At 41.1% G+C, this 27,269-nt stretch overlaps 1 protein-coding gene across 1 annotated transcript in view; it reads right to left on the bottom strand.

The window, feature by feature from the left end:
• Positions 1 to 27,269, bottom strand: part of CYLD (CYLD lysine 63 deubiquitinase) — a 1,495,154-nt gene that overhangs the window by 463,238 nt on the left and 1,004,647 nt on the right. The window contains exon 15 of the mRNA XM_044081615.1: positions 13,421 to 13,562. Within this exon, the coding sequence (XP_043937550.1) occupies positions 13,421 to 13,562 (142 nt within the window). The remainder of the gene's footprint in view (positions 1 to 13,420; positions 13,563 to 27,269) is intronic.

Below are 27,269 nucleotides of genomic sequence, written 5' to 3'. Positions count from 1 at the left end.
TTCTCAAAGCCCAAGAAGAAAATCTCTTCCATTTGCTGGCATATAACATCCTTGTTGAAGCCTTATGAGACAAGATCAAGATATGTTTGGCTGATGGGGAGATGTTAGGGAACCTGGCTATGTTTGGAATCAGAGCAGCCAAGCTGTCAATTTGAGGGATTGAAGGGAGGGATGAAGCATCCCTGATCCATGAATCAGAAGGTCTGGAACTGGGTCCAGAATCCATGACTCCTGATGAAGATGAGGCCAAAGGAAGGGAAACCAGATATGAAGAAGCTAGTAAGGGGAGATGTGTATCAAATTCCTTCCCAGGCAACTAGCTTTCTGAAGAACTTGTGGTATCAACGGAAAGTGCGGAAAGGCATAAAGGAGACTCGAGGGCCAGTTGTGAACAAGTGCATTCCTTGGTGACCCCATTTGCGGAAGATCTGCTCCACTACTTCTTGTTTTAGGGACCACTTGTGAGGCATCAGATTCGTTCTGCTGAGTTTGTCTGCTATCACACTGGTTCTCCCTGGGATGTTCATTGCTGTCAGAAAGCAATGGGAGGAGGTCGCCCACTGCCATACTCTCAGGGCCTCCCAACAAAGGGGATAAGATCTGGTTCCTCCTTGCTTATGTACCACACAACTGACATATTGTCTGTCCGTACTGCAATAGTTCCCAGCGGAAGAGAGTCCTGAAGTGCCGGCAATGCTAGAAGCACTGCTCCCATCTCTATAAAGATGATAAGCTGAGATGGCAACAAGGCAGATTTTTCATAATTTATCGTGATTCCCAGGTGAAAGCAAAGCTGCAAGGTGGTGTCTCTCGCTTGTATTAGTAGATGCTCGGTAGTGGTGGTTAAGAACCAGTCTAGGTATGGAAAAACTCAGAATCCTAGGCATCTCAAGTGAGCTGTGACTACTGCCATACATTTGGTGAACACCCTGGGGGTTGTAGTGAGACCAAAGGGCAAAGATTGAAACTGGTAATGTCTGGCTCCTAGCCGAAAGCTCAAATAGCTCCTGGATCGCCTGTCCATTTTTATGTGGTAGTACACATCCTGGAGGTCTACAGAGCACACCCAATCATCTCATCCCATAAAAGGGAGCATCGACTGCAGTGTTACCATATGGAACTTTGACTTTCTTACTGATTTGTTTAATTTGCTGAGATCCAGTATGGGTCTCCAGTCCCCTGTTTTCTTTGGAACTAAAAAGAGTCTTGAGTAAGTTCCGGATCCTATTTGGTCTGCAGGGACTGACTGTATGACTCTTTTTTTCCAGCAACTTTTGTATTTCTAGAGTTGCCTGTTCCCTTTGACTGGGTGGAACATCCAGGATATTTTTTATGTTTGGGATGGGAAAAGAAAAGGGTATGGAGTAACCTCTGGATACAATACCTTGTACCCACGTGTCTTTTGTTATTTTTAGCCAGGCTTTTTGGTACAAAGATAAGCGACCCCTGACTGCCTCCAGAGATGGACAGGTGGGCCTCTTTTCAGGAGCTCTGAAAGGGTTTACCAAGGAAGGTTTCCCTGTCATCCTGAGTTTGCAGACCACCTCTGCCAAGAGGTTGGCGTCTTCCATTACTGCTCCTCCCTCTACCCCTGGGGGAAGGATCATCACGTGTGTCTAGGAAAGCTCTCTGGGACTTTCAGAACCAGATCTTTCCCCCCCTTTTGACTTTTTGGATAAAGTCTAGAAGTTAGGGAAAATTGGACTCCTGCAACAGAGAGAGTTTTTCCTTCTTGTTCATACCTGGTCAGTGTCTCTAACTTTTGGCCTGAACAGGGACAAGCCTTCGAAAGGGGTGGTAATGAGGACGACTTAAAGGGCTCCGCAAAGTCGCACAAGCACATCCAGGAATGTCGCATTAGGGAAATTCCTAAACCCACTGCTCTACTCACTCACTCTGCTGCATAAGAAATGAGCCTCATGGAGGAGTTGACTACCGAATTTAAGTTTGAGAGCTGAGAGGAAACCTTTTCTGATACCTCTTCAACTACATAACCTTGAAGAGTATTTCCTAGCTTCTTCAAGAGAGCTCTTTGAAGTCTGGTAAAATGGGTAAGGTAATTCAACGATCTGAGTGCAAATGTCGCTGAAGAAAAAGTGCACTTTCCATACCTGTCCATTGTATGAAACTCCTTGTTCGGTGGATGGACAGAAGAAGATGCCTCTGAAACCTCCTTTTTGGTGGCTGCTGCTACCAGCATGCCATCTACTAGGACTCCGTTCATAAGAACATTCTTGTCCGTAGGTGACATTATGAATTTGTTAGGCCTTTGAGGAACACGCTTCACTGAGTCTGGAGACTCCCACACCTGTTGACAAACTAGGTTCATAAGTTCTTAGAAAGGCGAAGACACCCAAGTGGTGGAAGGGTGAGACCCAAAACCCTTCAGGTATACAAATGACTCCTCAGAAGGGTTGATGGGCTTCCAGCTGCCTCTCTGCTTAAGAATTTCCAAGATGTCTACAAAGGAAGACATCCTCAGAGAGCGACGGTGGGGACCCTTCCAACTTATCAAGGTCTGCATCTCTGGGGAGTCTAAATGATTCCGCTTGCATAGACTCTTCCAAGAGACCTCCTCAGAACGGTGATCTGGAGAGTTTTCAGAAGAGATGGTTTCACCTGATGTGTCATCCTGAGGCTTGGGGTCTCTGTGTTCCTGTGGAAGGAGTGATGCTGAGGCAGACACCGTTGCCTTTGGGGGAAGAATGTCTCGACACAAAACTAGAGCTGTCTGTGGAGACAGCACTCTCCTCATCACCTCGAACGCCCACCCGACCCCATCAGAGGAAACTCCTGGCTCAGAGGAACCAGAAGGCATCCCCAGAACTGAGGGTGTTGGCTCCGAAGCAGATGTAGGAGCCGAGCTCACCCGCGCTGAAGCTCCAAGAGGCAAGTTCGGATCTGACAACTATCTGATCTGACTTCCGTCCCCGGACCCAACTGGAGAGCATCGGCTCCTAGACGCCTCAAGTTCAGACAGGACTGAGGATGTCAGAGCAGTAGTCGGAACAGAAAATCCTGAGATAGATCTCAGCTCCGACAGTTCCACTACAATCAGTTCAAGACATTCCAGCTCTGAAGTTCCAGATCGGATCGAGGAGGGATCGATGGTGAAGGGGTAGTCTTGGTCGGCTCCGAATCCCTCTGGGTTGGAGTCAACAACAGTTTGGCAAGTGCCAGTGTCCTAAATAGCCTTTTCACCACCCGATCCACATCATCATCAGAAAGGCTTGCTGGAGGACCGAGAGGAGGGAGCAGGAGATCTAGCTGATTGCAGCAAAGGGTCTCTCAAGGTAGGAGAAACTGGCACCAATTTTGGGGACCAGCTCCGTAAATGACTCCATCAGCACCGACACAATAAGGAACCGAGGTAGTATAGTAGGTATTTTGGGCCCAGCATTCTTCAGTTGCAGGGATGACACTTTTGACAAGTTTTTAACTGGCTCCGATTAAGCACTTGAAGAGGACAACCTCTTTCCCGACGTCTCAGACATAGAAGAAGGGAATTTGGCTGATTTAGAAGTACCCTGACCTTCTTCAAGAGATTCAGTGAAGGGGATCTTTAGCAACACTTAGCTTGTTCTTTCTCTCAAGCAGCACTCTATGGCTGAATGAGTGACAAATGGTGCAGGAGTTTTGTAAATGAACTGTTCCAAGGCAGTATACACAAACAGTGTGACCATCAGTGAATGACATTTTCTGGTTTCACTTTCCACATTTCTTGAACCCAGAGGGTCTAGTTTCTCTGGGTTACTTAGACATAGCTGAAGATGATAAAAAACAACAGCAGCTAACCACTACAAAGGAATATATACTAAAAGCTAGCAATATATATATATATATATATATATATATATATATATATATTTTTTTTTTTTTTTTTTAAAACAAGAAGTGAATCAACAAGCAGAGGAACGATGTTGCAAATTACAGTAGAAAAAGGGCAGTTCTCTAACTTAAATGAATCTGCCTAAAGTTAGAAGGGGAGAAAAAAACAAAGGCCCTCTAACTTAAAATGGGCAACAGCAGTACTCTAATTTAAACAGACTGTCATGGAAACTTAAGGGAAAATTTAAAGAATCTCACTTTACAAAACTCTCTAATTTAATCGAGCTAATTGTAAATAAAACAAACCAATGCAAGGCCTCTAACTAGAAACGGGCTTAAAAAATGTAAAGTTAAGCTGGGATAGGCAGGAAAAAGGCCTAGAGAAAAAATGACAGCCAGAAGCAAGAAACCAACAAACAGCAAACACTCTAAACTAGTTAAAGGTATCTGATAAACTCAAGAAGCTGCAAATATTATTACTAAATAACAATTATACAAAAAACAAAGAAAATTTCCACTTGGCTTGAGCCAGTATGGAAGCACCCAATCTTGTTCAGCAGCAAACGAGATCTGGGGAGCTTTACTAGAGCATGATGGGATAGGGTTACAGCCATGACCTAGTAGAAGACCTCGAGCTTTTGTAGAAGGACAAGTCAGAACCCAGGATCGGTTCCAAACAAAACCAGTTAACAATGAAGGCGAGATAGAACAACATCACATAATCAGTTTAAGCTGGACCACATGCTGTAACATGCATCCTAGCACTGATATCCTTAAGTTTAAGCTAGGTTTTGTCTGTGTGTGGAGCTGTTGATATGGGGCAACTGTTCCTTTCAGGAGGGTTAAACTTCATTACCTGAAGATGTACATAGTTTTGTGTTTTTGTTTTAAGTTAAAAGGTTCTGTGTATGTGTTTTTTTGAGGATTTTCATTAAAACAAAAAGACTTTTAAAATGTGGCATAGATTCAAATAGCTATGACAAGAAAAAAGCTGTATAAAAATCAACCTACCAAACAGTAGTGTGTGCATGTAACACAAATGCTGGAAACAGACATTTGAAAATCTGTCATAAATAACAGATGGGAATAATAACTTTTTATCTCAATGGCTACACCAAACATATTATTTTGGAAGGAGAATGCCCTTACACATCTAGACAAAAAGGGAAGAATAATGAATTATATTAAGAAATGCACAATGCAAATAGCAATACTAGGGGAGAAACACATATTAATAACTGAACATGTGAATTTGAAAAAGAAAGGATTCAGGAGGGATATTCAGCAGAGTATTAGGGACAAAGGAAAAGAGGAGTACTTCTACTTATTGCTGGAAGAGATCCAACAGTGACAGAAGAGGGAAAAAAAGATAATAATGGTAGATTTGTGGTGGTAAGAGACTATTAGCAAGGGAGGACGATTATGCTGCATGTATTTAGAATAAAACTGCTATTATGGAGCTTAACAAAATTTTGGGAGAAATAATCAGGTTGCAGCAGGGAATATTATTTATAGGTGCAGACTGGAATTTCATTTGCAACAGTGAGGCTGTATTTGGGAGACCTGGAAGGGAACATATAAAAAAAAGGAAAGGTGTGTGAAGAAATTTATGAAAATATTTGGTATGAAAGACATGAATTCAATTGTAGGAATTCAGAGAATTTACATATCATTCCACTAGTACAAGAACTGGGTTAGACTACACAGAAATTATATTCCACATGAACACATGCATTTAATTGAAAGCTTTGACACACATCCAATAACTATTTCAGATGATGCTCCAATAATGACCAACATAAAAATGCACACTAATGAAATAAAAATGGGACACTGGCACTTCCCTACCTACCTGTTAAAACAACAGAAGTTAAGTACTCACCATAATGTTCCATCTGTGTTGTCCATTTTCATTCTTCCTGAACCTGTGGTTTTGGTTCCGATCCTCTGATCCAACTCAGCCGCTATCATAGCTCATGGTAACCAAAAAACTCTCGAGATTAAACCTTATCCACAATGCACCTATCCCATTACCTTAGACTAAGTTTGCTGATAGACCAAAGGAAAGATTAATCATAAGACATTCACTGAACGTATATCTGGAACCACAGTTATATGTCAAGGATAATAATCCACTACTCATCCATTCCTTTAGAAATCCAAGGATATGTGGGTTGGAGGGAGGGAGGGGAGTTGAGGAAGAATGAAAATGGACAACACAAATGGAACGTTATGGTGAGTACGTAACTTCTTGATCTGATGTGGTCAATTTTCATTCTACCCTCAACCTATGGGACAGAGTCCCCAGCTACCTTAGGTCCTGGGTGGACTCAAGGAAGGATATTCCTGAGCATCATTGAACCGAATGATGCTCTTCCCCTGGAGACCAGATCCAATTTGGAATGAGTAATGAAAATATGGGCAGTAGCCCAAGTTGCTGCTGCACAAATATCATGGAGGCTTTAGACTGGAAGACAGCTGAAGTTGATACAGCTCTAGTTGAATGTGCTTTCAAAGGTTCCGATAAAGCAATCCCCAATTTGTTCTAGATTAAAGAAAAGCAATCTGTTAGCCATCTAGCCAATGTCACTTTGCCCACAGGCTTTCCTAGTTTTGTATTTGAGTAAGACATAAATAATTGGTCAGAGTTTCTGATATCTTTTGTTCTGTGAAGATAAAATCTTAATTGTCTCTGAACATCTAATAACTGTAAGCAATATTCACCTTTATTAGCAAATTTGGGGAAGAAAACTGGTAGGTTAATAGTTTGACTGCTACTGACTTCTGAAACCACCTTTGGCAGAAAAGTGGGGTTGGTTCTTGGTGCAACCCTACCCTTGTGAAAAACCAAATATGACGGTTTACAAGACAAAGCATGAATTTCTGAAATCCTTCTGGTAGAAGTTAGGGCTACTAAGAAAATAGTTTTCCAGGACAGAAACTTAAGATCACAGTCTGGTGCTGGTTCAAAAGAAGCTTGTATGATTACTTACAACACCAAGTTTAGGTCCCAGTGAAGGGTTGGATCTTTATAAAGAGGCTTTAACAGAAGAGTACCTCTCAAAAACTCTTCACAAAGTTTATGAGAAGCAAGCGACGAGTCTTCAAATCCAATACGAAAATTGGATATAGCTGCTAACTGAACATTAATAATAGAGGACGAAGCCCCTTCACTGAATAATGAGGCTAAAAATTCGAGAATCTTATGAACAGGTGCTGAAAAAGAGTCACATTATTTTGATGTGCCAAAAAGACAAACCTTTTCCATTTACTGTTGTAAAGTTTACTCGTAGATGGTTTGGGAAGCCCAAAGTATGTGTCGGACAGTTGAAGAGAGCATAGATTGTCTAGCTATTAAATGAATTGGAGAAACCAAGCTGTCAACTTGAGGTTTGAGATGTCTGGGTGGATCATGCCTGTTGGGTGGGACAGGAGATATGGAACCGGGTCCAGAATCTAAGGCTGGTGAATTAAATGAGACCAAAGAAAGGGCAACCAAATCTTTCAAGGCCAATTAAGGTGCAATGAGGATTACATTATTTCAACCTGATTGCTTTTCTGTAGGAACTTCAGAATTAGAGGAACTGCAGGAAATACAAAGAAGACCAGAGGGCTAATTGTGGACAAAAGCATTCCTCAGTGATTCCCCCTGAGGGGGCATTAGGGCAAAGTAGTTGCTGCACTTGTTGTTCAGAGGAGAGGCAAAAAGATCGCAGCAAAGATGGCACCATTGACAGAATATTCTCTCCATCACTTTTGGATTGAGGGACCTTTCGTAAGGCAGGAGCATTCATTTGCTCAGTTTGTTTGCTATCACACTGGACTTCCCCGGAATGTGCGGTGCTATGAGAAAGCAAATGGATGAGATCACCCAATGTCACACTTTGAGAGGTTCTCAACACAAGGGATAGGACATGGTTCTTCCTTGCTTGTTGTTGTACCAAAATACTGACAAGTTATCTGAATCATAACTCTCCCTGAATGGAGAGCATCCTGGAAGACCTGCAATGCTAAAAGCACTGCTCTCATCTCTAAGAAAATGATAAGCAAGTTGGCCTCTATGGGGGACCAAGTGACTTGGACAGTGTTTCCTAGATAATCCCCCCCACACACACACACACTAACTGGGAAGCATCCGTGGTCACTGTGGCCTTGGGTTGAGAAGGGGTTAAAGGATGACCTTTTAGAATTTGATCCACTTGAATCCACCATTTGAGATCTTTCTTGCAAATGTTAGTGATTGCAGTCAAAGCTGACATAGTATGGTACAGCATTGGCCATTGTATCACAAGCAGCCATTGTAAAATTCCCATGTGAAACCTGGCAAAGGGGACTCGAGTTATAGCTACCACCATGGACCCCAGTGCCTGTAGAGTTAAGCATGCAGCTACTTTCTTGTTGTTGACCATCTTCATGACTTGTGACATGATTTTCTGTAGTCTCAGTGGGGGAAGAGAGGCTATTGTTGTCTGTGTTCAGGAAGGCTCTTATGAACTCTAACGTCTGAGTTGGTTCAAGGTGAGATTTTTCATAGTTTCTGGTTATCCCCAAATAGGAATATGTCTGGAGAACCTGCTCTCCTGCCTCTAACAATTGATGCCTGGTCACAGCAGTAATGAGCCAGTCATCTAAGTGCAGAAACAACTGGAATACCAGCAATCTCAAGTGAGCTGCTACTGCTGACATGCACTTGGTGAACACCTGCTGTGGTGAGACCAAAGGGCAGAACTCTGAATTGATAGCGACTGGTTTCCAGCCAGAAACAGAGAAACCTTCTGGATCACCTGTTCACCTTTATATGAATGTCTACTGAGCACACCCAGTCATCCTGTTCCAATAAAGGAAGAATGGACTGAACCATGACGATCTGGAACTTTGTTGAACTGACTTGTTCAAAACACTGAGATCCAAAATTGATCTCCTGTCCCGTCTTTTTTGGCACTAAAAAGAATCTTGAGTAAGTTCCCGATTTTTTTTTTTTCATCTGGTGGGACTTCTTGGATGACTTTTTTTTGTACTTCTGCTTGTTCCCTCTGATCAGGGAATTCTTTTGGAAATTAAGAATGGAAGGGAAAGATAAAGATATCTTCGGTTCTGACACAGACAACACCAGGACTCTCAGAACTGTAATGTGTAAGCCTTCAGGTGAAGTTAGAGGAGAAAGCAAAGTAGAGTACCTGAAGAATAGATTCCTTGACCTGTCAGGGTAGAAACCAAGGTGGATCCTGTCATATCTTTCACCCAAAGGATTTTTCTCACCGGTCTCTCCACGTCATCTTCGGTTAAACTTTTAGATGAATGGGCTGACACCACAGATGGCAATTTAGGCCTTTCCAAGAACAGTGATGGAAGTCTCTCTGAGGGATCAATATAGGGCAAATAAGTTGTGCTTGGAAGAAGAATTTTCACCAAATCCTGTAAATGCAGCATCAGATCCACGGATCTTGGCACCGAAACATGTCTTTTTTTGTGTCTTCAGAGCTGAAAGGTACGGTTTTGAATAAAGTCTAGATTATGTTCTCAGGACCAACAGATCAGTCGGGAGCAGAGGTTTTTGACTTGTTTGAAGTCAGTTCTGGTGGATAGGATGGAATCAATTTTTTGGTGGTCAGAACCAAAGCACTTCCCTTCGTGACCTTCTCTAAAAGTATGAAGGAGGAGGATGGACTAGGAAGGTCCGTTTGCTCTTCAATTTTTCAGAAGTTCAGGATCTAGCTTCACCAAAAGAAGATGAAATTAAGCCTTTCAATATCAATTTATTTCTTCTCTCAACAACAGCTCTGTGACTAAAGGAGTGGCAGATGGAACAGTCCTCCTGAAGATGGAGTGGTCCCAAACAGTACATGCAAAGAGAGCGTAAGGGATTTTATGACCACACTTCTCACTGTGTTTAAATTCAGCCGGACCTTTCTCTTTCTCTGCCATTCTCACACACGCACAAGCACTCATGCGACCAAGAGGTAGATGTAATGGAAAAGGAGATAAAGAAAAGGAAATTAAAACCTTTTTTTTTTCTTGCAGATGAAAAGTAAAAGGAGTTATCAACAATGATCATTATCAGTCTACACCAACACAAAACAGAATACTAGTAACAGTATTCAAAGAGTATATAATGTACAAAAACTGTAAAGAGAAGTTTTAAAACAGAAAGGTATAGGGACTTAGTTCAAAACAAAGCTGTTAGAGAAGGGATAAGAAAGGGGTAAAGAAGAATGATTTTAAGAGGTTTTATTAAAGTTTAAAAAAAAATATCACAAATTTAACACTTAGCTAGCTTGAGAGCACTGGAAACCACATCTAACTCACAAAGCGGCAAACAAGACCTGAGGTAACTGGGATAGGTGCATTATGGGTAAAGGATAATCACAAGCTATGGTAGTGGCCAATTCAGTTCCGAGGATCAGAACCATACCCAGGGTTGAGGATAGAATGAAAATTGACAACATTAGATCAGAGGAATTTAAGGAATGTTTAGCAGAAATTATTTGAGAATTATTAGGGAAGACAGAAATTTCTTCAGAAGTTATAGCCAGTGAGTGGCATAAAATGAAAGTGGAGTTTAAGAATATGATAGAAACAAAAGAAAAAGTGATCTGGTTAAGAAAAGGAATTATTTAGATGGGCTGGCAAAGGTTAAAATATTGCAAAATAAGGGAAATCTCATGGAACAGAGGCACAATTGCAGACTGCTAAAGACAAAATAATGGAGTATCTGGAAAATATATACAAGTCTAGAAAGATTGCTGTTAAGCAAATGTTTTTTGATGATAACTCCTGATCACAAAAACTTTTAGCACAATGTTAGGCAACAGGAAGTGGAAAGGGTTGTTGCTAAACTAAAGGAGCTTTATAACAAGAAAAATAACAAGAGGTCCTGTAGAGGTATTAAAGATATTTCAGAAATTTTATGAAAATTTGTGTAAAGCAGATAAATGTGGAAATCAAGAAACAGCACAAATGGAAATATTTATGGAAGACTAAGTATGCCAAAGTTAGAGGTAGATGATGCTCAACAATTAACAGTTAAGATAGGTGGAGATGACATAAAAATGGTGATGTACAGTCAATGTGCAGGAAAGTCTCCAGGAATAGATGGTATTCCTGTAGAACTTTGGCAGCTAGGAGAGGAGAAAGTGATAAGGATCTGGAAAGTTTTGTTTAATAGTATTTTAAAAAGAGGGGAAGCAGCAGCATCCTAGAAGAAAGCTGTAGTGGCCGTAATACTTAAAGACAGGAAAAACCCATCAGACCCAGTTTCATATAGGCTCATTTCAATTTTAAACCTTGATTATAATGTGTTCATATCTATACTAGCTACAATAATGGCAAAGATGTTGCCAACATTGATATATATGGATCAATGTGGTTTTGTGAAGGGGGAGCAAACATTTGACAACATTAATAGATCAATGATGATGGTGCAAACGGAAGCAAAGTATAAGAAAATACTGCTGTTGTTGAAGGGTCTTGATGCAGATAAAGCATTCCACAGAGTACGGTGGGATTTTAAGAGTAGGGCAATGGAAACGTACGCATTCCCTGATTCATTAATAAGGTTAATTAGGATATATGAGGGATTGGAGGCAAAAGTTAAAGTGGGAGGGTTCCTCTCTAACAAGTTGTATACAAACAGAGGAACCACGAAGGGGTATCCTCTTTCCCCTTTGTTATTTGCTTTGTATTTATAGCTATTGGCAAAGAAAATAAGGGACCTGGAGAGACCACAGAGGTTTCTCATGAAGAAATTACAGGGTACACAAAACAAATCACACGTGGAAAGACTGAAAGCCCTATCACTGTTCAATATTTCATTAAAACTAGTGATGAAATAGGGTCAGTTAAACATTAAAAATCAAAGTCTATGAGCTAATAAAAGGCATTTTATATTAATAAACTCATTTACTCCTGTTTTTTTTTTTTTTTTTTAATGGTGGCCAATCTAATCTGCTATTCAGCTTCACGACATTCTAAAAGTACGTTGTAAATGCCCCAAAAATTGTTCAGATTCACTTCATCAATTACAAAAATCTGAAATTTTCTGAAATCTTGACAATTAGTTCCATGTTTTGCCAATGAATTACTTAAATCTTTATTTTTTATAGCAGTGATATGCTCATAAATTCTTGTGGACAATTTCCTCACAGTTTCCACAATATAATAACTGAAGCACATCTCACAGGTAGCGAAATAAACTACCCCCTCAGGAATTACAATCAAACTTTCCCTTAGCCAAAATGTTCCTATCGACCGCTTTTAAACAGATACTCAATGTGTTGCTAATAAACCTGCAGTACTTGCAATGGTCCCACACCTGCATGTGCCAGGATTACCTTTTGTAACCAAATTCAAAGTGCTGGATTTTTCTAAAATAGTTTTAACATTCTCATTCCTCTTATAAGTAAATAATGGATAATTACCAACAACGTTGGCTAAGTCTTTATTACCAAGGATAATTTTTTAATTGTTTTTCAAAACATTTTTAATAAGAACCATGTCCAAAGTAATGGGAAGTGGGAACACCCCCCCCCCCCCAAACAAGGATGGGGAGCTGTTAACAACCTCTGCTACATTCTCTTGAAAGGCTTGTAAGCATTCTAGGGCCATTAGGCAAGTAACGTTCTATGAACCTATGAACATACACCACACATGCAAATGGAGGCTCGAAGAATCTAAGCCAGAAAATAAGATGAGGCCAAAAAAGCAGTTACTAGAAAATAGAAATCAAAATCTAAACCTACTTTACCAGAAGTAGCGAATATAGTAATAGACAGAAAACAACTGGAAGTGGGAACTTTATAAAAGGGCAGGGGCAAATTACATAGAAAAAAAATGGGAACTTTGGGCACAGTACATGCAGAGGAGGAAAAAGGTTTAAAAGAAAGCAGGATTTGTACATGTTATGTAATGTTTAACTGAATAGACTAAGTGATGCATAATGTTTGCAACTAAAATTATGTCAATATGATTTGTGATGCAGAACATCTGCAACTAAAATTATGTCAATATAGTTTGTTTTAATTTGTATAAATGTATGACTGCCCATGCCATATGTGAAAATGTAATAAAAATATTTTGTGTTTAAAAGAAAAGAAAGGTGACAAGCATAAGGGCTACACTAACTTGGAGCAGACTGTGACAGTAGCATTCCCCTATGAAGTCCATGTTTGTCTCATCTATGCCTGATACATAATGAATACACTGTAGCTACTTATTACATAATGAATACACTGTAGCTGCTTATTACATAATGAATACACTGTAGCTACTTATTACATAATGAATACACTGTAGCTACTTATTAACTGTTCCTCACAATTACAGCAAAGCCTTTACATTTCATACTGCTTACATCTTTTAACTCTACATCCTTCACAAAACAATTCGACCTACAAGATTTTTTAAACTAACAAATGATGTAATGCATTTAACAAAATGTGGGGTGTGCAGTTAAATTTGTACTTATTGTACAAGGATTGTGAACTCAACCATTGCCGCTATCCAAAACAGATAGCAGCACAGGCTGAGCTACCTTAACAAGCTCAAATTTCAGTTTCCAAGACAAATCAATTCTGAAATATCACTATGAACTAACCAGAATAATGTCGAATCTAAATAGCAGGAATTATAATGGCCTTGGATGCCTTTCTTTTTTCCAGCCATGATCTCCAACCCTTCTTTTCCCATCTTCGGAGGGGTATTGACTTCAACCACTTCACTAAGGTAACCTCCAAAGGCTGAAAAAGAAAATAAAGACTACTGTTATACATCTACATATAACTTGATTTATAATTTTAAGCAACATGAAGTATTAAAGCTTAACAATGTTAATTCTCACAGAAAAATAATTTTATATGAAACTTTCATTGAACACTTGCAATGTAATACCTTAAATGTTTTGAAACATAATGTTATTAAGTAAAATCCTATTTTGTACATATACATATACATATATATATATATATATATATATATATATACACACACACACATATATATATATATATATATATATATATATACACACACACACACACACACACACACACATATATATATATATATATATATATATATATATATATATATACATATACATGCACACACATCCAAGTAAAGACACAAACACCCATGCCATAAATGACCTTAACTGCACATCTTCAGGGAAAGGTCTTTGCTAAAGTACTTCATTGTGTTTGGGTTTACTGCTTTATGCATGTGCCTACTCTGAAACATTTGAATCATGATTTTTTTTTCTGGTCAGAACGTAAACGCCGTGTTAGAAATGCAGGCCTTGCACCGACAAGGAACTAATAAGCACAAGGCTCCCTTATATATCATACAATTTGACACATTCTCTTCAGCTCAAGCCAGTAGTGCTACTAGGGAAATGTGGATCTGGCAGGCAAGTTAGGTTAACTAAGGAGTATGCAATCATAGCCAATACAATAAAAATGAACGTGTTTGCAGAAGCTGTCACCTCAAAGATACAATGAATAAAGCTGGTTTTTAACATGTACGTAAACAGTATTCAATTCTGACTACATGTACCACAGGATTAAAGCAGAAATATCTTACCATGGAAAATACAGTAAGTAAACGTAACATGTAAAGCTTGGCTTTGGGTAGAGACATTTGGAGCCTTGACTGTACCACGCAATCAGGGTTCGATTAGTGACCCTGGCACTGAAGAACCAGGCAAGAAAGAAGATGAATGAAGGAGTACAGACCATTCACCTCTCCTAGGGGCAGATACTCAGTGAGCACCAGCAGGTGGTTGTGATTTACCCAGTGCCTCAGAACAAGGGAGGACAAAGCCCTACTTATACGGTATGTACCTGGAGAAAAAAACTAATAAAAATGTGGGCTGGAAAGAGGATGTTTGCACTGCAACAGTGATGCTTTTGAATGTCTACTGTTATGATGAGTTTACTTACGCTGCTGTACTAAGTTCATTATTAGATCACTGCTGCAACAGCCTAACCTATATAGGATGAATATCAGAGGTTAGAAGTTAAGGGCAGAGGGTAAAGGGTCAGAGTCTAATAAACCTTGGATAATAGTCCAAACAAAAGTGTTTTGGTCCTACAAAAATAATCCGGTTTGCAGTGCTTGGTAAAGGTGTGCATAGAAGACCAAGTTGCTGCCTCTGAAAGATTTCTAGTGTCCAGTACTTTCTAAAATGCTACAGAAATAGGTAGAGCCCTGTTAAAGTGGATCCTGACTTTGCCTGGATGTTTCTTGTTATAGTATCGCTAACAGAAACAAATAACCTTAGACAACCATTAAGAAATGGTATAACCAAGAAAATCCAAACAGTGAAGTCAGGTGTTGAAATCACAAGTAACCAAAATGCCACCAAGACCCACAGGCAATCCAAATATAACTTTATTGAGCGAATTTTAAGGAACTGCCAAGGAGATGGGGTGATTCAGAAACAGCTTCTGGCCAAGGAATTGGCTTGGCAAACTATAAACAGAATGCAAATGTCCTTCCCAGGATCAACAATTACGTCTCAATTGCTCCTTTTCTTAAGATTAAAGCTGATAAGCTAGCCAACTGAATGATGTAACTGCGGGAATATTTTTTTTTCGTTAAAACCTTGCTTGTATGGGACGGTTTTATTTTGATAAAGTTCCATTCTCTTACAAACAAAAGCACTCAATAAAGTTATATTTAGACTGCATGCAGGTCTTAGTGGTGTTTCTAATGCATTAATATATTGTCCATTTTTTGCCTTCAAAGCTTATAAACAACTGGTTAGAATTCTGAAGGTGTTTTTTCTGTTAATGTCATATCTGAGACGCATGTGGACATCCAGCGTGTGAAGAATTACTTCTCCCCTATGACTGGTTTAGGAAGAAAACAGAGAGATGACCTGCCTAGCTCAATATAAACAAACTACTACAGGCATAAAGAGGTAGTGGTTCTCAAGGTTACACTATCTTTGTGAAAGATGAATTAGGGTTAAATCACCATAAGAGCATAAAACTGAGACACTATTCTTGCAGAACTCAGAGCAATGAGTAAAGTACAGTTATATAAGTTAACTTACAGTACATGTTCAAATAAATCATACTGCAGTAGCCTAAGTTGTTCGAGTTACATCTTGCCATGGATATCAAAGCTAAAGGGCACCTTTCACTCACATTAACTGCCAGGACCTTGAGCAGAAATCTGTACAAAAAGCACTCAGAGTGTCCAAAGCTTCAGAGCATGCCCCAGTAAGGGAAATAATAGCTCTGAAAGGGAAAATGCTAGGAAATGTAAAACAAGAGTAGCCATACACAAAAAAGGATATACACCCAGACTCTGGCAATACAAAAGAACAGGTAAAGAATGGGCTTAGAGACAGAGTAAAACTACTCCAACAGGGATCTATTAGAACATCTACAGTTACGGTAAGTTTACTTACAGAGCAGTACTATGTTTAACATTAGATCAAGGTGGCAAGTAGCTTTAAGCTATTAAGAGTAGGTTACCACAACTTAGAAACCAAAAAGGAGGAGGAAATAAATTAAAAATCCAGGAACCCCTGGAGAATAGTCCTAGCAAAGCCTGTTCTGGACCTGAAAAAGGGTAGTATAGTTGTATAAGGAAACTTATCAGTACAGTAGATGTTTAAATGTTCACTACTGTAGTAGCTTTAGCTGTATGGGTCACATGCAACAGTGAGTGTAACAGCTGGCCAACTTCCAAAGTTTAATGACACCTTCCATGCACCCAAATCATTAGTCATCTTAAGTAGAGCAAAAGAAAAAGAGTGGTTTGAATGCCATGTCCTTCAGAGCTTTCATGTCAACTGAGACATGGAAGCTAGAGGCCTGAAAAGGTCAATGCAAGAAAAATAAGCACAAAGATCCTCACCCTGGCCACAGAACAGATACAAATAACTGTGGGTGGAAGGATGGAGGCAGTGGCTACTGCATTAGTGATTATTCAAACATCAACTGTCATGATAAGTTTACTTACACAGTGGTATTATGTACATCATACTGACCACTGCTGCAGTAGCCTTAGCTATATGGACAGAATACTACAGCTTAAAATGAGAGGGGGGAGGAAGGATGGGGGGGTCCAGGAGCCCATGGAGAATAATTTTCATCAAGCCTGTCCTAGACCCAAAGAAGGAATCCAGTTTGTAGTTCTTGGTAAACATATGCACAGATGACCAAGTAGTGGCTTCTAGAATATTTCTAGAATCAAACCCTTTCCAAAAAGCCACAACTGAAGCCAAGGCCCCGGTAGAATGAGCCTTGGCCCTGCCTGGAATGGCTTTGCTGTGTTGGGTATAACAAAAAGCAATAGCATGAGACAACTATTTCAAAATGGTCTGCTTTGGCTTCTTACCTTCAGAAGAAATAAACAACTGATCAGAGTTCTTAAAAAAGAAGTTATGTACTCATCATAATGTTCCATCTCTATTGTCGATTTTCACTTTTTCCTCACTGATGGGTTCAGATCTGAGCCCTCAGATTTGACTCAGCTATTGCAAAAACTTGTGGCAACCAACAAAGCTCCTGGGCCCTCCCCCTACTCACAATGCACCTTCCCCATTACCTCAGATCTTGTTTGCTAAGAAAAAGCTAGTTATTAGGATATATACATAGTATACAGCAGCATGAACGTACATACAATCATCAAACTGAGGCTATTAGTGGAGGCATCAAAGAAACAACGTAATCACGTTTTAGGACATCACGTCCTTCCAGGATACCTTGATGGGGGCTGGAGGGTGGGTTATCAGGAAAAGCTGAAAATCGACAACACAGATTGAACATTAAGGCCATCTTCTACAGCTCGAGAGCTGTTTACTGGCTCAAGGCTACCCCTTATCCCATGATGCCTAGCGATAGCTACCCAGATCTCGTTTGAAATAGCTAACCCCAGACATAGCCAGAGAATAAACCTGTCCTAACAAATAGGTTGAGTATACCTGTCATACTCTCTAAGTCAGTAGAGGAAATAAACCAGAAAACACTCAGTCAGTGAAACCAGAACACAACTCGGTCCAATAGGACAGGGGGACGGAGGGTGGGACGCAAGAAAGAAGGCGAGATGAAGACAACTAACATGGAACGTTATGGTAGGTACATAACTTCTTTATGTTAAGTTGTCTATCTCGCCTTCGTTCTTGCTGGTTGGAACAGCATCCCTAGCACCTACAGTCCTGTGCGACTCTTTGGAACATACTCTTCAGAACAATGGAACCAAAGTCAGCTCTGCTCCTGGAGACCATATCTAGCTTGTAATGAGAAATAAAGGTATGAGGATTTGCCCACGTAGCAGCTGCACAGATAGAATCCATGGGCAACCTAGATTGGAAGGCTACAGAGGTGGCCAAGGCCCTAGTAGAATGACCTTTCGGTTTGATAGGTAACTCTTTGTTCCTTAATTGACAAATGAAAGTAATAGTGTGAGACAACCACCTGGATAAGGTCACCTTGGAAACTGGGAGACCTTGTTTGCCTAGAGCATAGGAAAGGAAAAGTTGGTCCGACTTCCTTATTTCCTTAGTCCTGTGCAGGTAAAAACGCAATTGTCTATGAACGTCCAATTGGTGTAATTTGTACTCTGCCTTGTTGGTGTGGTTAGGGAAAAACACAGGAAGGTCTATAGATTGGTTTAAATTAATTTCTGAGCAGACTTTCAGAAGAAATGAAGGATTAGTCCTCAGAGCAACCCTGTCCTTATGAAAAACCAAGTATGGAGGATGAACACACAGTGCCTGAAGTTCAGAGACACATCTGGCTGAAGTAACAGCTACCAGAAAGAGTGTCTTCCAAGATAGAAACTAAAGGAGCAGGACGCTGCTGGTTCAAAAGGGGGCAGAGTTAAGGAAGTTATTACCAAATTAAGGTCCCAAGGAGGAGGGGGATCTTGCATTGGAGGCCTAAGGAGAGTTGTCCCTCTCAAAAAAGCTTTACAGAGCTTATGAGACATAATGTTTGAATTTGACAAACCAACATGAAAGTTAGAAATGGCCGCTAATCGAACCCTGATTGTAGCAGAAGTGGACCCGGAATGAAAATGTTGTGCTAGGAATTCCAGAATTTCGTGGACTGGGGCTGAAAAGGGATCTACGTTCCTAGCCTCTGCCCAACAAGAAAAACGTTTCCATTTACTAGCATAAGTTTTTCTGGTTGTGGACTTGTGAGAGGAGACAATAACCTCACGTACAGCCGGGGAAATGCCGGGAAGCCTGGCGAAGGTTGGAAGTGGAGCAACCAAGCTGTGAGCTGGAGAGTTTGGTGGGATTAATGCAACCCGCCTGACTGATGAATTAGTAGGTCTGGAATCGGATCCAGAGTCCAAGGCTGATCGAGAGGGTAATGGTGCAGGAATGGGAACCATATCTGTCGAGGCCAGTAAGGGGCAATGAGGATCATTTTGCAACCCAATGATATTGCTTTCTGTATGAGTTTTGGAATCAGGGGAAACGGAGGAAAGGCATAGAGAAGTCCCTGAGGCCAATCGTGGACTAGAGCGACTCTGGGTGAGTGACCTGGAAGTGGAAGAAGGGAGAAGTAGTTGCTGCATTTGCTGTTGAAGGGGGTGGCAAAAAGATCGCAACAAGGCTGTCCCCATTTGCGGAAGATAAGATCTGCAACTTCCTGATTCAGAGACCACTCGTGAGGCATGAGGATAGCCCTGCTGAGCCTGTCCGCTATGATGTTGGACCTCCCAGGGATGTGCGTCGCAATCAAAAAACGTTGGGAGGAAATCGCCCACTGCCACAGTCTGAGTGCTTCTCGACACAGGGGGTAGGACCTGGTTCCGCCCTGCTTGTTGATGTACCACACCACTGACATGTTGTCTGTTTGAATTGCAATGGTCCTAGAAGGAAGAAGGTCCTGAAGGGCTTGCAATGCCAGGAGCACAGCTCTCATTTCTAGGATGTTTATGTGCAGATGGTACTCGTGAGGCTGCCAAGTGCCTTGGACTGTCCTGTCCTGATAATGCCCCCCCCCACCCTATCAAGGAGGCGTCTGTGGTCATTGTGGCTACAGGAGGGGGCTGAATGAAGGGTCTCTGCCCTGGGTCACTAGTGGGGAGACCATCCACCAGGAAAGGTGCCTTTTGCATGCTTCTGTAATCATGATCATGTGAGACATGAGACAGGCTGTTGGAAAGACCACTGTGCAAACAGAAGCCACTGAAGGATCCTCATGTGAAAGCGGGCCAGTGGGATTAGAAGAATGCTGCTGCCATGGAACCCAGAGTTTGAAGGACGAACCTGACTTGGATTCTTTTGCTCTGTATCAGAATTTGTACTTGCTGACGAATTGTAGACACCCTTTCTGGCGGTAGCCTTGCAGACATGTTCCTTGTGTCTAAGTCTGCACCTATGTCAGTGATAGATTGACAGGGCAACAAGGCAGATTTTTCGAAGTTTTTTCTAATGCCTAACTGGGAGCAGATTGTGATTGTGTAGTCCCTGGCTTGAAGAAGTTGATGCCCGGTAGTAGCAGTGAGGAGCCAGTCGTCTAGATATGGAAACACCTGGAATCCTCAACGTCTCAGGTGAGCCATGACCACCGCCATACATTTGGTGAAAACCCTGGGGGCTGTGGTGAGACCAAAGGGCAAGCTCTGAACTGGTAATGACTGGCTCCCAGCCGGAAGCGAAGAAATCTCCTGGAGTGCCTGTCCATCTTGATATGGTAGTATGCGTCCTGAAGATCTATCCAGCACATCCAATTGTCCTGACCCAGAAAGGGTAGAATGGACTGTAGGGTGACCATCCGAAACTTTGTTCTTTGTACAGACCTGTTTAGTCTGCTGAGATCCAGAATTGGTCTCCAGTCCCCTGTCTTTTTTGGTACCAAAAAGAACCTTGAGTAAGTTCCGGATCCGTGCTGGTCTGCCGGGACTTCCTGGATAACTCTATTTTCTAGCAGTTTTGAAACTTCTATTACTGCTTGGTCCTTCAGATTGGGGGGAACATCTGGAAGGGATTTCCTTGACAATAAGGGGGGTTGATGGAAGAGAATTTTGTAACCTCTGGATATAATGGACCGTACCCATCTGTCTTGAGTCAAATCTTGCCAGGCTTTTGGTACAGTGAAAGTCTTCCCCCGACTGCCTCCAGAGGTGTGCAGCCGGGCAACCCTTCAGGGATGCTGAAAGGGCTTATCAGAGAAAGATCCTCTGTTGCCCTGGTTCTGCGGACCCCCTCTGCCACAAGGGCGGCATCTGTTGTTATTATTTCCCCCTCTGCCCCTGTAGGAAAAATTGCTACGTGTGTCAGGCAAAGCTCCCTGGGATTTTCAGAACCACATTTTGCCACTCTTCTGACCTTTGGGGTACGGTCTAGAAGGAGTGGAAAAACGGACTCCCATGGCAGAGAGAGCATTGCCTTCTTGCTCACACCTAGTCAAAGTGTCTTTCACCTGTGGTCCAAAAAGAAAGGAACCATGAAAGGGGGTGTTGGTGAATGATGCTCGAAAGGGTTCCGAAAAATTACACAGCCGCATCCATGCATGCCTCCTAAGGGCCACACCCGTACCTGCGGCTCTACTCTCACCATCGGCTGCATAGGAAATGAGTCTCATGGAGGAGTTAACTACAGAATTAAGTGTCGCCAGCTGGGAAGCTACTTTTGCTTGAGCCCCCTCAGCTGATGGATCTTGAAGGGTATCTACGAGCTCTTTAAGGAGATCCCTATGAAGGCGGGTAAAATGACATAAGTAGTTCAGTGACCTCATAGAAAAGGTCGCTGAAGCAAACATAAGCTTCCCGTATCTGTCCATGGTCCTAGACTCCTTGTTAGGAGGATGGACAGATTAAGAGGTATCCGCTAACTCTTTTTTGGTGGCTGCTGCTACCACCATGGCATCAACAGGAACACCTTTGGTAAGGAACGGCTTATCCTGGGGGGTGCTGTGATGAATTTTCCAGTTCTCCTTGGAGTTGGTTCCACTGTATCTGGAGCTGACCAAGCCTTTCGAGCCACCACTGCCATAAGTGGATTGAAAGGCGGAGAAACGCAGGAGGTGGAAGGTCGGGAACCAAACGCATCCAGAAATACAGACTCATCCTCAGTAGGGGCTAAGGGATTCCAGTTCCCCCTCTGCTTAAGCATTTCTAGGATGTCTGAGAAGGAAACATCTTTAGAGGGGATCTCGGGGACCCTTCCGATTCATCTAAGTCGTATCAGAAGTGACAGACTCAGGGGAGTCAATGTGCTTCCTCTTGCACTTCTTCTTACGAGGGGGCTCCTCTGAATGATAAGGGGAAGCCTCAGAAGAAGAGGAAACACCCAATGGGGTGCCCTGGAGCACCGGTTCCCTAAGCTTGGGGTCTGAAGGAGGAGCAGAGGTTGGCACAGGCACTACAGGGGACGGAGCCGGTGGGGCCAATAGTGGAGCTGACTCAGTGGCCAGCACACTCCTCATGACATCAAAGGCATCCCTGCCACGATGCAGAGAAAGCTCCGGTTCCGAGGAAATCAGAATCTTTCTCCGCACTGAGGGAGACGGCTCCGAGGCCGATGTAGGAGCTGAGCTCACCTGCGCCGAAGCTCTGAGAGGGAGAATGAGGTCGGACATGGGTCTGATGTCATTCGCCCCCTTGGAGCCGACGAGGGAGCCCCGGTGCCCAGATCCCTCAACGGACGGCACCACAGAGGGGATTGGTGCCAACGACGGATCCGAAGGAGGTAGAGTTATCGGAGCTGACGGTTCCACTACTTGAACCCCAACGAACTCCGGCTCCAAACTCATTGGAGTCGGAGGAGGAACATCGATAGAAGTGGACGGAGCCGTGGTGCCGTGACTCGGATCCAAACAGAGGTTGCTGCAGACACAACGCAGAGTACTAACCACTATACGATCATGGCCAACAGCTACCAAGCAAAATACAGTCTACACAAAAAACACAATGTACTACAAGACTTTAGTAAAGGATTTTTTTTTTCAATAGGAAAGCCTCTAACATAAATGGCTAGCCTATGAAAGAAAGGTAGAAGGAAAGCCTCTAATCTAAATGGCTAACCTGACAAGAAGAGGATGGGGGAGGGGCGGGGAGAACACTCAAAGTTAAACAAGTTCTGCAAGGAAAGGAAGGGATACTACAATTAAACACTAGCTATCACAAAACAACAAGACTAAACGTTAACAATAAAACACTGAAAAAATATAATTCTATAGTAAGAAAGTTATATGAAAAAACCTTATACTAGCCTCAGCCAGAAAAACGACATCTCGCAGCTGAAGCGGCAAACAAGATTTGGGTAGCTATCGCTAGGCATCATGGGATAAGGGGCAGCCTCGAGTCAGTAAACAGCTCTCGAGCTATAGAAGATGGCCAAGTTGGAGCAGAGGGTCGGCTCCGATCCCAACCAGCAAGAACGAAGGCGAGCTAGACAACTTAACATCATGTTTTACCTCAGAAATGATAAAATATTCTAATTCTGTTAAAAATAGTAACAAGCACAAAAAACACATTATGACTACAAAAGCACATGCTAAATACTTAATATTTTTATAAAATTTTCAGTTTTCCGCACAAACTTGAAAAATAAGTCAAGTAAAAAGACCAAAAGCACATACAAGTGCTTATAAAAAGCCAATAATCTTAAGGTAAAATACCACAAATAGCAGTTTTATACGTACAAATAAACATATATAAATATACATATAGATACAGGTATAAAAGCAGATCAGAAATAATACTATAAACATTCAATAAAAAATATTTGTGAGGAATGTGTCCCCAAAAAGGGGTCTTATCTGCTAAGCAAGAAGCTTTTGATCAAATGCTGCTACTCTGGAGCCAGATATATGCTTCTCCAGGTGGCAGAAAAATTCTGAAGATTTACAACGCTCTGGTTGTTGACATGCTCCACTCTAAAAAGGGCGCAGCCTATCAGCAGCTAGAGTAAGTGAGTGAGAGGGAGGGGAGTTAGAGCTTTGGCAAGCTGGCTGTGTCACACAAAGTCCACAAGATGAAAAAGCAACAAAACATATTTCTTATCTGGATGTCTTCTTGTCCAAGGACTCGAATAATGGTTGTTATGTTTCGAGGATTTATCGAAAGCCAACTTACTCCAACTCCTTCCTCCATTTTTTCGAGTGCTCATCCCCTTGCCCAAAAATCAGTAGCAAAGGGACAATATGTGAGGGCCGCAAGAATAGTTACCCTGGAACAACACTTCTGGAAAGAGTGTGCTACCCTGGAAAAGATGTTTATGTTAAGAGGTTACCCAAAACAGTTTGTAACTGACATCAAAAAGGAAGTGATGATGAAAAGGAATTACTACATCGTGATACGCAATAACAATGGTACTGTTATACTTGAAACTGTCAAAGAAGATAATAATGGCACCACTGAAGTGGGGCATGCCTTCATTACTGACTTTAACCAAGACCATCAGACTATAAGATGGATACTGAAGAAATGGGATTTATTTAAAGAAAACAAGGAACTTTTACAACTACTTCCAGAGTGCCCTTTGGTGGTTTTAGAAGAAGGAAGAACATAAAGATGTTAGAAGGTACAATGCTTAATATTAATGCAACCAGTAATGTTTGTAGAATGATCAAATGTGGGCGATGTTCGTTCTGTACGTGGATCCAAGTGGGTGATTCTTTTTGGATAAAAAAATGTTCGGGTTACAGGAAAATTTGATTGTAACAGCAAAGGTGTGGTCTATACTGCTCTCTCTCAGTTATGGCCATCATTTTACACTGGAAAGACTGAACGTGCCTTAAAAGAAAGGATGTATGAACATCTTTATGATATATCCAAAAAAAAAAAAACAATCTGTAAAAGCTGTGCAGACACACGGCAGGCAATGACACGAAATCCAGCAAAATCCAAAGAGATGTTTTTAATAAAAGTTAAGTGTTTTCACACTCTACAGTCCTTCATCAGACAACAAAAGTAATAGAGCAGGTTCATTAAATACAATAATCAATTCAAACCAACCAATCACTACCCTCGCTGATATGATATATGAAAAGGCAAAATTGCGAATGCCCTGGATAAACATCTAACAGAATTTCATGACAACTACTTTTATTTTTGTAATTGTCAAGCAGATTCACCAAGGGGCTAAATAGGTCCATGGCATTTATTTCTAGAAAGAAGGGAAGTATTTGGCAGCTGGTGTTTCAAACTGATGTTTTGCCAGGTATTAATGAATGTATCTACATTTCTTGTCTGTTAAAATTAAAGGCTTTAAGAAGATAAAGCAAATTTCCCTTTATGGGGGCACTGGCTCAGTTTTTTACAATTTGATAAGCTGCTGAGGGGTGAACTCTTATAAAAATTCTTAGCCCTACTTCCTTGGGTTTATCTGACGAAGTTTTGTGGTGAAACAAAATGAAAGCAATTAAAAAAATCTTATTTTAAATAATTTTTATAATGGTCATACACCTATTACACAGCATTGTCTGGAGACTTGCATCTTGTTGATCTGAACAGACCAGGGTTTGTAAGCTGCTGAACATTTGTGGCTTTTACTTCAAAGTTGGCTGTGTCCTTAGCAGGACACTACCCAAAGGCTACTGCAGTAGTGAAAATGAAGGACATCAAGTGTTGCAGAAGAATACATTTTTTCCCCAACTCTATAAAAAGACTTCCCATCCTTGTCAGAAAGAGAGGATAAGATTAACAAAATGTTTATCTGCAGTGGGGTTTAACTAAAGCAATCGCTGCTGGGCCAGATCCGGGATAAATGTCTAAAAACTTAAAGGACTAAGAAACTCTATAAATACTTAACTGCTTTCTTTGGGGCTGAGAGCTGGCTGTCAGGCAAGTTACAGATTGTGACAAAAAATATTCTCCAAAGCTGAAACAACAGGAGGAATTGGTGTAGAATCTGGAAATTCCAGTTGTAGTAAGAAATAACACTTTCTTAAGGACTGAAAAACATCATGATTTTTCCCACTGAGGAAACTGACTCATTCTGGAAATTGCTTCAGAGAAAGACAATCCTTTGAAAGGACAGGCCAAAGCCATACTTTCCTCAGAATTTGAATCATAAATATGGGGAGGCAAAACACAGTCTGTCCTTTCACAATCATTTTGAGGTACAAAATTTTGACTCTCTTCAGAAAATGAAGAGTCTTTCTTTTACTAGAAATGATGTTACTGAGTTGCAGTCTATGTTTAGAATTGTCACAACACTGCAAGGCCTTATGAATACTGCGGTGGTGGTGCTGCGGTAGCATTGTCGCCTCACAGTAAGACGTTGTCCTGTTCGATTCTCAGCTAAAGCGTCTTCTGTGTGGAGACATGTGTGAATGGGCGTACCTTCATTGAAGGTTGTGCGTCAGAGCTGGCAACTCGGCACGTAAAAATCTACTGCCAATCATTAGCGGACCGGAGTTCCGCTGTGGCGACCCCTAACCGGGAAAAGCCGAAAGATACAACATTGCAAGGCCTTATGAAGTTTAATATTAGCAGCAAAAAAAAAAAAAAAAAAAAAAACGACATGAAAGTGGAAATCAAAGAAAAACAGTTAATAATGAAGTACTGAACAATGTCATGACAATAAAAGACCTATAGATGGGATCACTAAAAAAAAAATACCCTCATTTTCATACTGCTTAACAGTAATCATTGTCCACTTCTGAAAACAACTGCTAGGAGAAATTTTCCATACAGCTTTAGAAATCAAAGTGATTTACAGTTACAGAGACCATTTCACAAATATATATATATATATATATATATATATATATATATATATATATATATACACACACACACACACACACACACACACACACACACACACACACACACGAGTCTATATTATAACAAGGAATGATCAGATGATGAAACTTTGTTATATCGACCCCTAACTCTCGAAAACCCATAACAGCGAACAACCAGAACAGCAATTTTTTTTTTCCCCAGGGGAAAAAAAAATCGCTGTTCTCAAAAAAAAAAAAAACACTACACAGTAAATGAAGTAGGGGGCTTTACCCCCCCACCCCCACACATCCCCTACTTAAATATACCAACTCCGAAATCGCAGTGGAGGAAATGGCAGCACAACCTGGATGGCCGGCCCAGCAATTTCTTTCCCTGGGAAAAAAATTTGCTGTTCCGGCCATTCGCTATTTTGCCGGTTCGACTATTAGTGTTTGAACTAACAGCGTTTGATCATCTGATCATTCACTGAACTAAAGTTGACCCACTCACTCATATACATACATATATATATGTATATATATATATATATATATATATATATATATATATATACATATACACACATATACATACACATACATACATACATGCATACAGGTTTACTATCAAACTGTTGTTCGCACAATGTGTGAACAGGAAAAGTCGGATGGGAGCATTCAACATTTCAAATAAGTGAAAAAAAATGTTGAAGTTACAAGAGCGAATGCACACTAGCATTCGCTGTTGTGGATTCAACATTCTGAATGCAGATCGCACTATAGTGGGGAGCAGGAAAT

The sequence above is a fragment of the Protopterus annectens genome, chromosome 8.part1, assembly GCF_019279795.1.
Source record: "Protopterus annectens isolate FY-2018-M chromosome 8.part1, PAN1.0, whole genome shotgun sequence".
NCBI lineage: Eukaryota > Metazoa > Chordata > Ceratodontiformes > Protopteridae > Protopterus > Protopterus annectens.
Note: the sequence above shows the minus strand (reverse complement) of the source record. Positions and strands in the feature narration are given on the sequence as shown.